General features: G+C 33.8%; 2 protein-coding genes across 8 annotated transcripts in view; one reads left to right on the top strand and one right to left on the bottom strand.

The window, feature by feature from the left end:
- Atg16 (Autophagy-related 16) overlaps positions 1-10,904 on the bottom strand; it is a 478,797-nt gene extending 467,893 nt beyond the window's left edge. The window contains exons 1-7 of the mRNA XM_076765735.1: positions 10,455-10,904; positions 10,010-10,268; positions 9,758-9,920; positions 9,556-9,644; positions 6,533-6,671; positions 4,211-4,316; positions 2,203-2,345 (exon numbers count right to left, since the gene is read on the bottom strand). Coding sequence (XP_076621850.1) covers positions 2,203-2,345; positions 4,211-4,316; positions 6,533-6,671; positions 9,556-9,644; positions 9,758-9,920; positions 10,010-10,268; positions 10,455-10,584 — 1,029 coding nt within the window. The 5' untranslated portion in view covers positions 10,585-10,904. The remainder of the gene's footprint in view (positions 1-2,202; positions 2,346-4,210; positions 4,317-6,532; positions 6,672-9,555; positions 9,645-9,757; positions 9,921-10,009; positions 10,269-10,454) is intronic.
- A 1,979-nt stretch (positions 10,905-12,883) lies between these two features.
- The window catches only part of Cask (peripheral plasma membrane protein CASK), a 240,234-nt gene continuing 239,128 nt past the window's right edge, over positions 12,884-13,989 (top strand). For 6 of the 7 annotated variants that reach the window (XM_076765683.1, XM_076765685.1, XM_076765680.1 and 3 more), the window contains exon 1: positions 12,885-13,727. In XM_076765683.1, coding sequence (XP_076621798.1) covers positions 13,669-13,727 — 59 coding nt within the window. In that variant the 5' untranslated portion in view covers positions 12,885-13,668. Of the gene's footprint in view, positions 13,728-13,989 lie in introns of all 7 variants that reach the window. The other variant, XM_076765678.1, reaches the window with a different exon arrangement.

The raw sequence follows: 13,989 nt of genomic DNA, 5'->3' as shown, positions 1-13,989 counted from the left end.
ATCTTGTATGGGATAAATAGTGAACTCCTCAGTGCCATAACAATACCCACAAATAGCGTTAAGTTCCTCCGTAGTTTACATGTTTTCAAGACTTTTTAAACGTTTAAACGATTCTACACTTCTAAAATATTCTGCATTTTAAAGCGCTTCTGACTTTAAGGGGATTTCAAACTCTACAGCCTCGACTGGTATAAAAATTTTCAAGAATACTGAAGTCCTTTTGCTATTCGCCTTCCTATAAATAGCTTTTACAATTTAAACAAAATTTGTATCAACATAAAAAATATTTACTAGACTGGAAATGAAAATAAATCGTCTCATATCGAAGTGAAGCAGCCTTCCGCTACTTAAAATGCGAAGCAGAGCGTAAAAAGAATTTTTACGAATTGAATTGCACAGGTTATGGAGGATGTTGCGTATAATGCAAATAGAGGGTGCGCCCACGATAAAAGTTGGACTGTAATATTCCCGATGTAACGTTTTAACGAGCAGGGAAGATAAAAGCACTTCAAAGTCCGGTATAAATCGCAAGCGATATCGTCGGGGGCTTCGCACTGTAGCTCTTTCTGTTCTTCAATTCCCAGCCCCTTTGAAGTCTTCGGAACAATCATCGAGGGTTGTTTTATCGCGTTACACGGCCACGCTGTTTCGATCCCGTGTTTGATCTCTTCCGAATAACGAGGTGTAAATGTAACGACTAAGAGTAACGTTCGTGGCTAGACGCAATCGATCATCCCGTGATTACACCTTCATGGGCGCGCCTTTAACTTCATTCGTACGCGCAAGGAACCTGTACCCTCGTCCACAAGAGAAAAAAAGAATCATTCTTTCGATGACTTTTCCGCTTTCAATCGGGGTCTATCGAAAGAAACACAAAGGGGAAAAGGGAAACCAAAGCCCGGGAGGAAGACAACCACGAAACTTTTCGCTCGTTCCCCGATATCAAGAGTCGGCGAAGAACAAAACTAGGGCAAACTTTAGATGAGAGAATATCGATATCATCGGCGAAGGGAGACAGTATTATTCTTCCGTCGAAGATTACGAAACTAGGAAGCATCGAGCGACGTTAGCGACCAGAGGTGACGTAAAGATCCCCAAGAGTGATTTCATGGAACGATCCGGCCGGAAAGCTTTTTGCGAATCATCATTAGCTTTACGATCTGGCAGATTTACATGAACCGCGACGTAATAGGTCGTAGAAGAAGGTGACGATAAATTTCGTATTCTAGTGCTGTTAGATTTACAGATCGTCTCGTCCTGGAACAGCCCCGGTAATTTAACGCGCGCTTTGCGAGGCATCTGTTTATACACTTCCTAGGACATATCCGCGGAGCCAATCATATTTTCATGACGGGAAGATGGGGCTACGTCATTACCGCACTTCCTGGGTCGCTAGCTTGCTTCGGTTGAAGCATTTTTCCACCTTCTACACGATATAGCTCGCGGTGTACACTAACAAGGAACACCGCTTACGTATAACATGCCGATTTTTAATGAATTTACATCCAACGATGAACATTAATATTCGGAGAGCACGGCATCCTGTACGTTTTACGGGATATACAAAGTGCCACATTTAACTTGAACACCTTAAATATTATTAACCGCCAATCTTCCTACGGGAAAACTATCCGTTAACGAAATTTAATTTTCGTTTCTTTTGCATTAATAAAATGCTTTCCAACAGACGATGTTTCTGTTCAAATGAGAAACGAAAAAGTTTTACGCAAATAACAACCGAGCGTATCGATAATTTCCTTATTCACATATACTTATCGATGATAGATAATAAACAAAGAAAATATACATGAATCGTTTAACATATATTATTTATTCATTTGAACACGTAATCGATTGTACAAATGCAAATACACTTGCTGTGTCATAAATATGTAAGAAAATATTCTACGCCTTAAAAAATTTTGTATACGGTAAACGGCCACTCCAAATCGTGTACTTTAATGTTCATCCGATTTTTGTCCATAAAATGTTAAAATCAAAACAAATGTTGTATTATTATAAATGTATTTTTACAACAAAAAGTAATATAAAGTTTTTGTAGCAGATATTGCTATAAAAATAATATTCTATTTTTAATTTTTGTATTCTGTACAATCAATTACATACACTAGTGAATAAACAAAATACATTAGGTAATTCTTGTTTCTCAAAACAAGCAATACAAAGGCCGTCGTCACTTACCTTTAGACGAAGATCGTTGACGGTCCACACCCGGCTGGCATAGTCATTAGACGCTCCAAGGATCAGCATTCCCGTTGAATCGAAATCGATGGACATCACTCCGGCATTACTTCCAACGAGGATACCTTTGCTTTCCGAAATACCTGGAAACGCAACAGATACAACAAAATTAACTTCACAATAGAAAATTCCATCAATCCTAAAACATTTATATATTTTTGTGTCTAGAATCTTAGTTACTATAAACTCTGAAAGTTATCATCGCTGTTTTTTCCTTGGTATTTTGATAAAACGAATCAAATGTAGATGCTTAGAATTTTATTTGAAAAATGAATGGATATTCCGTTTAACTCGGTAAGGAACGTCATTCGATATCGAGGAACAGATAAAGTGGTTCAATTGCAAATAGAATTTAGGGAAGGAAAGAAACAATGTACAGAGGAGTATTGAGAAAGTGGGAGACCGTAGAACGTGTGAAGAACCGTGGAAGGGCAGGTTAAGCGGATATAACCAGTACAATAAGGACGGATGTTTCATCCAATTTGCAACGTGGCAAGGGGATTACACTCGAGCACGTTATAGGACGTGCGATCGCGCCGCCATAGTAGGGAAAATGTTTCTACCGGCAGGCAGGGTTTTAATAGGCGCCTCTATGCTCGTCTATACACCCACGTACGGATTGCACCAAGTAACCTGTTGATTCGTCAACTCTTTGCACCACCAGAATTTGTGTAGCTTTGAGACCACTCGCGCAAAGGGATGGTCAACAAAGATGAAAGTGGTAAATTAAATTTATTCATATTTGCAAGTTCGAAAGACAGTTCTATTGGTTCACGATGCATCATTTAAGATTTATATTTTTTAAATTTATAAATGAAAAAATATTTCTCCATAGCAAACAGAAACGTGTAAGTATACACATTGCCTGGTATATTCAAAACGGCATAATTTATTTAAAATAAAATATGCAACCTATTGAAACGGCAATCTATTTAAAATAAAATATGCAACCTATTGAAACGGCAATCTATTTAAAATAAAATATGGCTCTTTGAACCATATTTATGATAATATTCAAATGGAAGTGCGTAAAGATAACGCGTACATATAAGAAGGCATTAAGTACCAATAATAAAGGAATTTGTTTGCTAGAATCATATATCAATCAGCGAAGAACAAAGTAAAAGAACGAAAATTATTTGTCCGCTTTAAGTAACGTTCAAATTAACGAGGCATGTAACGATAATAAAAGCTAGCTTTAATGTTAATGCTCTCGTAATCACCCTCTTAACGTATTTTATAACCCGCCACCGAATCGGCCAGTTGTTACGATAGCCTGCAATTGATTTACTCAAACCACCCTTATCGTGTCATTCTTTCTTTCTCCCCAAAATGGAACTAGTTGAAGCACGTATTTGTATTCATGAACGGAGGATGGCAACAAAGTTTTAATTACTTCATTATGGTAAGTTTTAATGAAGTTCCAAAGTGACTTTCGTATCACTTTATTAGCCGGCCCGGTCGCACTAAACGTGAGAAAATTATTTTCAATTTAATTATTTTCGATAAATATCAGAGTAGAAAAATTGGTGGATGATCAGAGCCAATGATTAAAATATGCCAGTGTATACGTTTCCAATTATTTAAAGTTCAACTGTTTGTAGCAATTCCCCCATTTACAACTTTTACATTTGTTTAATGCAACGAGTCTTTTTCCTTTTGTGTTGGGGTTGTGTGTATTACTCGAAATAACTGTAAGAAACGGACAATTTAACGTAAACAATGGGAATCGAGTAACATTGCACGCATCCTAGTAAAGATCGTTACGAATACGAACAATAATGTCAGTAAACAGATTACAGAGTCAAGATATCTCGGTACTAGCATGCAATAGTTGTATAATAGGAAACGTTCGAGATATCGTTGATTAATTGTGCGCGTATTGCGGCGAATATTTTAATCATATACCAACGTTTTAATCATACGGGTTTTGCTTTAAATTAATCACCTTTTGTAATGTTCCAAAGCTTCACTTTCCTGTCGGCTCCACCGGTGGCGAGAATCCTGTCGACGGGAGACCATTTTACGGCATAAACCTCCCCGTCGTGTGCGTTCTGCAAGGGTTACGAAACGCTTGACGTATGAATTTTGAAAAATCCGTGCATGCAGGAAGCAATAATTAATATATCAAGCGTGTTGAATGACGATTATGCGTTTCGTTTCATTTGCATTAAAATTTTTAAATAATAGATAATTCAACGAGAAACTTTGTAATTAATACGTTTCGTATCATTTGTGACTTTAACACCGAGATAAATAATAAAAATAACGAATTCTAACGAATAAAATTTAAATACGGCCCCCAAATATTCGTAACATAAATAACGTTGCTTGCGGTATTAGGCGTCTGCAAGCGTTACATCATTATGTTATCTACTTCTTGAATTATTAATATGTTATTGCAAATAGCATGTTTCTAATTTATGGTTTGAGAATATAAATCCGCGATTTTACGAATTAATCACAACAGCCATATAGGTCAGATAACGTGAACTTAAAAGATTGGTACACAGTTGTAATTGTAGTACGTGATAAAGTATTCTTTCAAATGTAACGATAAATTTATACTGTTTGCAGTTTTCATGCATGAGACATATTGAGCGTGATTATGGTAATGTATATTAAGTAGAATACTTTAATGATGCGAATAATGTTCTGTTTACGAGACATTAACTTCTGATGTTATACGTGAAATAAATTGACTTTAAAAACTTTTCTCGTTTTTTAAAACGTATAAGTATCAAAACTCAGTTTGTTAATAAACCATAGTGCATATGTAAATCTTGATAAATAATACTACTAATAGTGCTAAAAGAACGAGCATGTAAAAATTCACTACGTCCCTATAAAATATATAAATATATAAATATACAAATATGAAAATTCCAATCATGTTTCTAAACTTTTTATATATTAATACATTGATATATTTATAAACACAGAACAAACATACTTAAGTTAAACAGTGTAACATTTTAATACTAGATTAAATTCCGCATATTACAAGTAATATGCTGTCCTTACATATACTCAAGTAGAACATAACAGAAAGTAGATTTTATACCATTGCAGATGCTACTGAACCATAGACCAGTACATGAACACGTATACTAGTATTCCAATAACATGCACAGGTAAAAAATATTAAATTCGTAAAAAATAATAAGAAGCACTCGATAATTATGTGTATTCCCATCAAATAGCCTATTATTATAAATATAAAATACTAACTTAAACCAGAAGACATTATCCTGATGTAAATATTTTAATATACCAAATACAATCTTGGCTAACAAACTACGCTGCTAATTGTAGGAAACTGTCAAATGTCGACGAAAAACCTGCTCGATAAAGACATATATATTTCAGTTATATTATATATATATTATTATATACAAACTTTATATATACTTTTAGTAACCTGTACTTTAATAAAATAAATATTACATCAGCCGTCCTAGTCTTTTAACTCAGGCATATATCGAGCCACTTTTGTTACTCATTTAGAAAGGAATTAATTTTTAAAATTAATCTGAAAGAATTCTTTGTATTGTTAAAAAATACAGGAAACAGTTACGTGACTCGTTTCTGGAAGAACAGTCTCTATAGAGAAATTAATATCCATATAACACGATTAACATATTTATCTCGATAATTGCACGATATCGTATTGTCAGTATGATAATAAAATTCCTCGAATAATTCAAATAATTTCAACAGAAATACATTTCAAATTACGAGAAATGATATAAAATAAATACTATATTTAGTGTTCACTAATGAAAATAAATAATTTTGTTGAATAAATTATCCTGTGGAAAAAGATTAGTTGACTGTAACTTATAGAAACAACGGGTTTCTTCGTACAGATCTTTGCATGTATAAAAGGAAACTCATATTGAGAATTCTGTAGTCATCCTACTCAAAACCTCTCGTATAAATTAAATTTATTACGTAATTATACTGTTCCTCATAATTTAAATTTTCTCCCGAACCTCTAACAAACTTTGGAGCTGGCACCCAAAATTACTCTAGAAAACTAACAACACTAGTGTAAAACTAAAGAAATATTCGTGTAAAGTCACCCAATAATTATTCGCGATACAAATTCTCAGTAATCACGCATCAAGTTTTCGTTTAACAGTTTCTTAATCCATTATACAAAACATGCAGTTTCATGTTACAACGAATTAATAAACATTTGTAATAAAATTCCCACAACGATAACATGATGTGAAGTATTTCATAAATTAAATTTTTGTCAACGTACAAACGTGACGGACACTTTTGTCGGAACTGCGGTAGGAAGACCAGTGATTCCTTCTTTTAAACTCGATCGATCCGGACTAACAGGCCGTGTGTCACGAGCCGCATCCTCCAACTCCTTTTGCATCCTTGCATGCCTCATCCTGGAAAAGAAAAGAACAAACATCCCCGGAGTTGGTAAGTGTGGAGGAATCGTTGAAAGAAAGAAATAACGTTGCCTACAGATACTCCAAACAAACGTCGAAAAATACCTTTCATCATTGAACGAATCATCCAATCGTTAAACCTCATGCAAAATAAAAGAATTAGTGAAACTAACTTTTCGTTGTTGTTACTCGTTAATGTTAACATTAGGTTCCATTAGTCGTATTTATTCAACTATTCAATATTGTTGTACATTTAATCGGTAATTATTTTCAATAACTGATTTGTTTAATAACTAAGCACAATTGCCCTCTAAGCTTTTTTAGGTTTACTGGTTCAGAGAATATATTTAAACATGCCATGAATTAATCCGTTAGGCAACGATACATGTGATAACGTTTATGTGCATCGAACATGGTCAAACGAAATATGTGAATACGTATGCGATCGTTTGATGCGATCAAGTTCCTAAATGGCTCAAAGCTGCAAAATAGCGCGTTAAGCATAATTTCTGTCACATCACTTGCTTGGACTTACCCGAATTTTGAAATGGTATGCATCAAAAAGGCTGTCGGACTGGAAAAAGTCTCGCTGAAACGAAAATGTCAAGCAGTGTGATGTGCTAGCGTAAAAAACTCTACAGTGACAGAATCTCATGTCCCTCTGCGGAAAGCTTAACGTTTCACAAATGGAATTAACGACTGTTTACAAATGTTTAAATTGCAGACGTACGTTGACCCTAATGATTTCTATCGAGTATTAAACTTTGTATGACCACACAAAATTAATTCGTTTAAAGAATAAATTGTTTACAACATGAAATGTAAAGTGACTCAGCTTCAAACTTGCCCCTATAATATATTTATATTAATCTACCATGTACTAGAATGGAATAGCCAAGTTGATGATAAAGGGAATGTGAAGTATAAACAAATGAAAATCGGTCTTCGGATTTATTGACGAAACCGTAAAGACTCGCAAAACTGACAATTATCGTATTTCAAGAGAATACCGACAGAAGGCATTTTAGAAGGCACTTTTAATCTATGACTAAACAAGTAAACGTCTCATGCAATTATATATACAAAACGATTGTTCTTCAAATGGTTCATTAATTTTTACGAAGTAAAGAACTAAAAATGTACCAAAATTAAATTGTCTAACACTTGTATCGTATTACTTTACAAACTAGCAAAATTTAAAAAAGAAACAATTATTGTGTAAACTAAGTTTCCTAAATTATCAAAATATTTCCCTTATTGATAGTTTATTCTTCACGTGGTAAATTGTAATAAGAAGTAATAATATGTGTAAGGCTATACTTAATTTTAGTTTTAAAGGATAGTATTTTGTACAATGCTCATAATTTAATTTCAGTGTATTATTAACTGTACTTAATTATTAATTTATAATTTAAGGTAACACTGAAATTACATTGGTAGTTACTATATGCTATAAATAACTTATCGTTATCAAATACTATTAAAATATTTGATTTTGATCACATTGCGATCTGCTACATTATAATAGGAGTAATTTTATTCGTAATGTTTGTACTTGTTTTATAATAATATACTGAATAATGTAAATAAGTGCTACTATCACAGTTATTTAAATCGCGAAATGGTTTCGTTAAAAAAAATCGATGAGTCAAATTCGAAATGCATCTCAAAAACCACAAAATAAATATAAAATGACTAATTCTGTTGAGCACAAATTCAATGAATTTCAAGTAAATACTACATTCATTCATTTTAGAATGTTTTCTATACCTTAATAACATAGACATTTACATTATTTTCATTGATACAAATAAATACTTAATTATTTCTTTTAAAAAACCAATAATATGATAAATAACAATTCATACCTGTCTTTCGTTCTTTAACACGTTAACTACCACGCCATTTTTGTTTGACTCCTTTGACTTCCGTTCCTGCCACTCGACACTGAGCAGGTTTTAATAAAATATATAGTAGTAACCTTTTGTAAACCACATCTTTGTTTAAAATACTTTAATAAATTGCATTAGTTATAAATAAAATATTATATTTTCTATTTAATACCTTTATTACCTTTAATTGATAAATCAAAATTCAACTACCGGTTCGTGGGGACCGACACAGCGCAAACGGTCGTGAAAAAGTGCCGGTCGCTAGCAATTGTCGTGGTAGTTAGTGTGTTAAAAATAATTCTTTAAAGTGATTTTTTACAATGTAATATGAATTTTGAAAATGAATTTTATCAATAACACAGATATATCTCATTTTTGTTTAAATTTCAATAACTTCAATGCTTTTCTATAAAATCTAACCTTGTAAAAAGGTTTACCACAACTGTAGATTATAAACAGTCGAAACATTTCCTACATAAAAATTGAAAATCCTATTTAAAAAACGCTACATTTGAATCTAATGACCTTTCAAATAACTTAAAATGTATAATATATATGTGTTATGTGTATTAAAAATTCATTGTTCGTTATATAATTCATGAAACATTTTAATACGTGTCAACGAAAATGATGATTTAAGATTTAAAAGAAACACCTAAAGGTGCAGAAACTAGTTTGGAAGGCACAGACAGAAGAAACAATAAATCAGAAAAATACAGAAGCCCACTGCAAAGACACCCTTCTAATGTATGCACATAGCAAAAGAAACAGGTAAAAATGATCTATTTAAGAAACATGTTACAATTACAATATGCTACGTATAAAAATATAAAAATTTGTACTCCAACTATATAAAAAAAGATCAAAATATTACTTACAACTATGATATAAAACATAACTAGTTTTATATCGACAAACAGTTAATAGAAAAAAGGAAGAAAATTAATATTAGTAAAAAGCTAATAGCAAAACTAAATACATATACTCACTTCAAAAAGTTATCATTTTCTTCGTTAATTTTCTCAGCATCTCGAGTTTTATATTTAATGAAGCGTTCTACTAATTGACGGTTTTCGTCCTGAAAGTAAACGTGATTTATTAATTTTTATAAAGGTAATCTAAGTAGTAATATTTTGCGTGATTATAATAATAAAAAATATCTCCATATGTATACTGTGGTTCAATAAATACCTGTACTTTTCTAAGCTTTTCTTCTAAAGATGTGAAAGCAAGTTGCAAGGCTTGATGTTCATCTTTCAGCATTTGATTAATGCCTTCCAGCTCCTTTTCTCTAGCAAGACAATTAGTTACTTCTAAACGTAAATTGGTATTGATCTCCATACACTCAGCAAGACTAAAAATTTCATTATTACAATACTATTAGTTACTTACATTTTGTATAAACATGTTAAAAATATTTTTTTAAATGAAGATGATAAATACCCGGCATCCTTGATTTGAATTTCCTTTGTCATTTCTTGTACTTTATTATTAAGATCTACTATCTGCTGTGTATGTTCTCCCTTCCTTTTATGTAATGTTGCCAATTCCTCTGCTTGTTTTAAAAGACGAGCTTCGAGATCACTAGTTGCACCTGGTGCAGATGTACCACCAGATGTTGTTCGACGAAGGGTTTCAATTGCTATAGTTAATTGAATATTTTCCCCTCGTAATGTGTTTGCCCTATCGAATAATCCATTATCTATAAATTAAGAACAACAAAATATATATTTTAGCTATGTATTATATTTTGTTGACTGTGCTTTACTTCATTTAATAATTAGAATGAAATGTTAAATATATTTTCAATATTAGTATTAGACTGGAATCAGGTTACATAAATACATAAAATCAATTAAATTGAGAAATATAAAGTACAATATCTTACGTAAACTTATGAGATCTGCAAAACAATATGTTTGTCTCCTGTTTCTCTCTTGAAGTTGCAAAATTAAATCTTTTCTCCAGTTATTATCTTCTCTAGAAAATAATGAAACACCTGGTTCATTTGCCGCCATTTTCACTATATAAAATGACTCGTTGGTCTTCTCGTAACGTAAATTGTTTTTCGTCTTTTCTTATCAAAATCGTATAAAAACCATTTGACAACACAGTTGGTGGATATTTTGCCAATCTTCACTTCTCAACATACACTCTTTTCCCACACAAAATTTAGTTCTGTTCAGCAAAGTCGCATTCGAATATTAATCGCTATCAACATCGAAAAATCTCGTATTAATCACATGACATTTAGATTTACAGCAAATATTTTTAATTATGAAAATAGCTTGTCTAACCTAAACATACCAAACACTACACTGTTACCCTGAAATTGCCGTTTATTCGAAACATCGATATATTCTATTTGCGAGTTTCAAAGTATCTTTCTTTAGCAGATAACTTCAGTTAGTCTACAACAGAAGATGAAATATTTTTCGTTATTAAACTTTTGGTATCACAATAGATGAATGTATTGCACATAATTTAATACGAAAGAAAATTTATTCTAACCGTATTACAAATAAAATGTTTTTGACAAAATCAACAAAATGTGTGACAGATGATGAGACAGTAATCTTCCATCTTTCAGACATAACCTCTGCGCATTATCCAGGTTCGATAAATATTTTTGTCAACTTTCACTGATAGAATTATATCCCTGAAAAATAATATTCTAATCATATTAATTTAAATAAGAAAGTTATGTTTTTTATGATGTTCAAATATATTACAATACGTATGAAATTTTTATTTTACTCCTATGGTAACGTGTATTTGAAAGACAATTACCAAAATCCTAAATATTTAATATTTCATGTTAAAACTTTACTCCTATTTAGCTAATGATGATAACTAACATTGAAATGTAGAAAGAAAATGTATTTTGGTTTCGATCACTCAATTTCAAGGAAATCTTATTACAATGAAACATCAAAACAAAAACACACAAAGATATTATGGAAAAAAAACGAGCAAATCTACTATTAGTACAATGGAAGTAACTAATAAGTTCGTGTTTAATTTCGTATAATTTTAGTAGATTTTAATTTGATTAAAAAAGGTTATCTAAATAGTCTTGGTACATATTCTAAGCTAGAATGTGGAATTACGCTATTAGAAACTTAAATTCCATGTAATTTAGTTGTAGAAAAGGTGGTAAAATAAATAAAAAACAAAAAACTCAATTTCATCCGAAAAATAGAAAATTTCATACGAATATTGTTCGCGACGCTAACCCATTGCAATATTTGTTTTATGCAATACTTAATACTGATCTACGAATGGATTTGGGAACAGCAGTAGCAACAGTAAGAGCAATATGAAGTTGAATTTAGAATTTATCGGAATAATAAACAATTATCGACAATTATATATAAAAAATAATAATAGTTAATTTTAGATAGCAGATGGTTTAATATCACTGTACAGTAAATTGGACTCTGATCAAATAAAATGGCAATACATTGACAATTGGATAACACATGGGTAATGCATAGATTAGTACTTTTGTCATATCTACTTTCTCGTGTACTCGCAATTGGATTATAATGTTCATCCTTTGTCTAATATTTCATAAACAGAAAAAAAATAATAATTTTGGAGGGATATGATCATAAACATTTGAAGTATCTTAAAGAAGAACTGGAGTTTGTAGCAGTTGACACTTTTGCAGTTCGTGAAGCTTGGGGTCGTAATAGAGCAATTCTAATGTTAGCAGTTTTTGGCTTAAGGGAAGATTTAGACGAAACTCTTGGACAATTATCACATTTACGGTAATACGAATAAATGCATGCATAAATAATACTTAGTTTGCGATACAAATAAACAAAATTCCTCGCTGAATACATCGTATAAAGTTAAAAGTATTTCATTTGATTTGTTTAACAATCAGAGTTTCATATTTTTCATATAGAAATAAAATTGTATGTTTCTGTACCAACGGCTGATATATTTACAATAATGTCCTTTAGGACATTCTCGAAATCTGATTTAAATTGTTACACAGTGTTGCACTTATATGACTTCTGTCGCGCATTGATTATATGTTTCCAAAAAAAATCTTCTAAACTTTTTCAATGTATGTTAGTTACCATCGGAGTAATCGTGGATATCGGTGTTATAATGGCAGACGAGCCCTAACAGTGCGTTTGATGGTAGGGCTACATGCGCTTGACAAATATTGTGATCGAAGAGACAAGGCAAAGGACATAGTGCACTAAACCGCCAAAGGTTGCACGCGAAGCGGCGCCACGCCCGCCCCACCATGCTGAACGGTTAGTCAGAGGGGTCAGAGGAGAAGCTGTTAGTCAGTCGGCGCAGTCGCTCGCCGCGTTTTATGCAACCAGTCTTGCTTCGGAGCGAGTGAATCTACTTCTCCAGCCTTTGACAGACGGGGAAAGCGTGTGCAGTGGCATTGGTGTCCGTCTGGCCGCTCTTGCTGGTCGGTCCTTGTCAATCGTACGGCTGACTGTTCCGACGAGGCAACCGATTCGGCCCGATCCGGTTTTCTTCGTGCTCGAGACATAGTACGATTGTGTAAACGACCGTACTACGTACAGCGTATTCTCGTCAGTTGCGTGCGCTGACTTTGCCGGCGAGAGCAAGCCAGGGTTTGAAGGCGGTGTCGATTGTGTGTATTAGGCACCATTGCCTCGCATAAAGTTTTACATTCGGTCTGCCAACGTAGGCTCAGTTGTACGGTTGCAAACTCGTGTCTACCGATCGAGTGCCAGTGCGACGTCAGTCGGGCGTGCTACACGGGTGTATTATCCACGACTGTGTGCCTATAGAATGTGTGTATGTGCGTAACGTGTGCGTAGAGGAAAACAAATTCGTCGCTGCTGGGGCAAGAGAGAGACAGAGGAGAGAAGAGTGGGAGAACCGAGGCGGCCGTGAATCCGCGATACGTGGCTGCGTTCACGCCGCCGCATATTCCACACGGCACGACACGAAACACGACGACGTCAGCCCAGACTACGAGAGGAGAGAGGCGCGTATCAGCACGCCTTCCGAATTATTACGAATTCCTATAGCTTTGACGCGCCTTTTGGCGCGTACAGCCTCCTCGTTCGGTCGACTTCCTCGACCTCCTCGTCGCCACTATGGCGGACGACGAGGTTCTCTTCGACGAGGTTTACGAGCTCTGCGAGATTATCGGCAAGTGAGTAATAAAACCATGAGAAAGAACGAGACAGCTGCGTTGTATTGGTGTGAGTCAGGGGTGAGACAGAGAGGGATAGTGTCAAAATACTAGAAAAGACGAAAAGACGACAGGTTTATAAGAAACTGTTCGATGTAGCGAAAGAACGTGCTTTGACAGATGCATTTTATGCATGGCCCATCCTCTGTTTCGAGTGTGTGTATACATTGCACGTACATCGTGCGTGCTCAGCTTAGGCGTATAGACGTGGTTCGTGCGCGCG

This window comes from Colletes latitarsis, chromosome 5 (assembly GCF_051014445.1).
Source record: "Colletes latitarsis isolate SP2378_abdomen chromosome 5, iyColLati1, whole genome shotgun sequence".
Taxonomy (NCBI): Eukaryota; Metazoa; Arthropoda; class Insecta; order Hymenoptera; family Colletidae; genus Colletes; species Colletes latitarsis.
The sequence above is the reverse complement of the archived record's forward strand: the minus strand, read 5'-3'. Positions and strand labels throughout refer to the sequence as shown.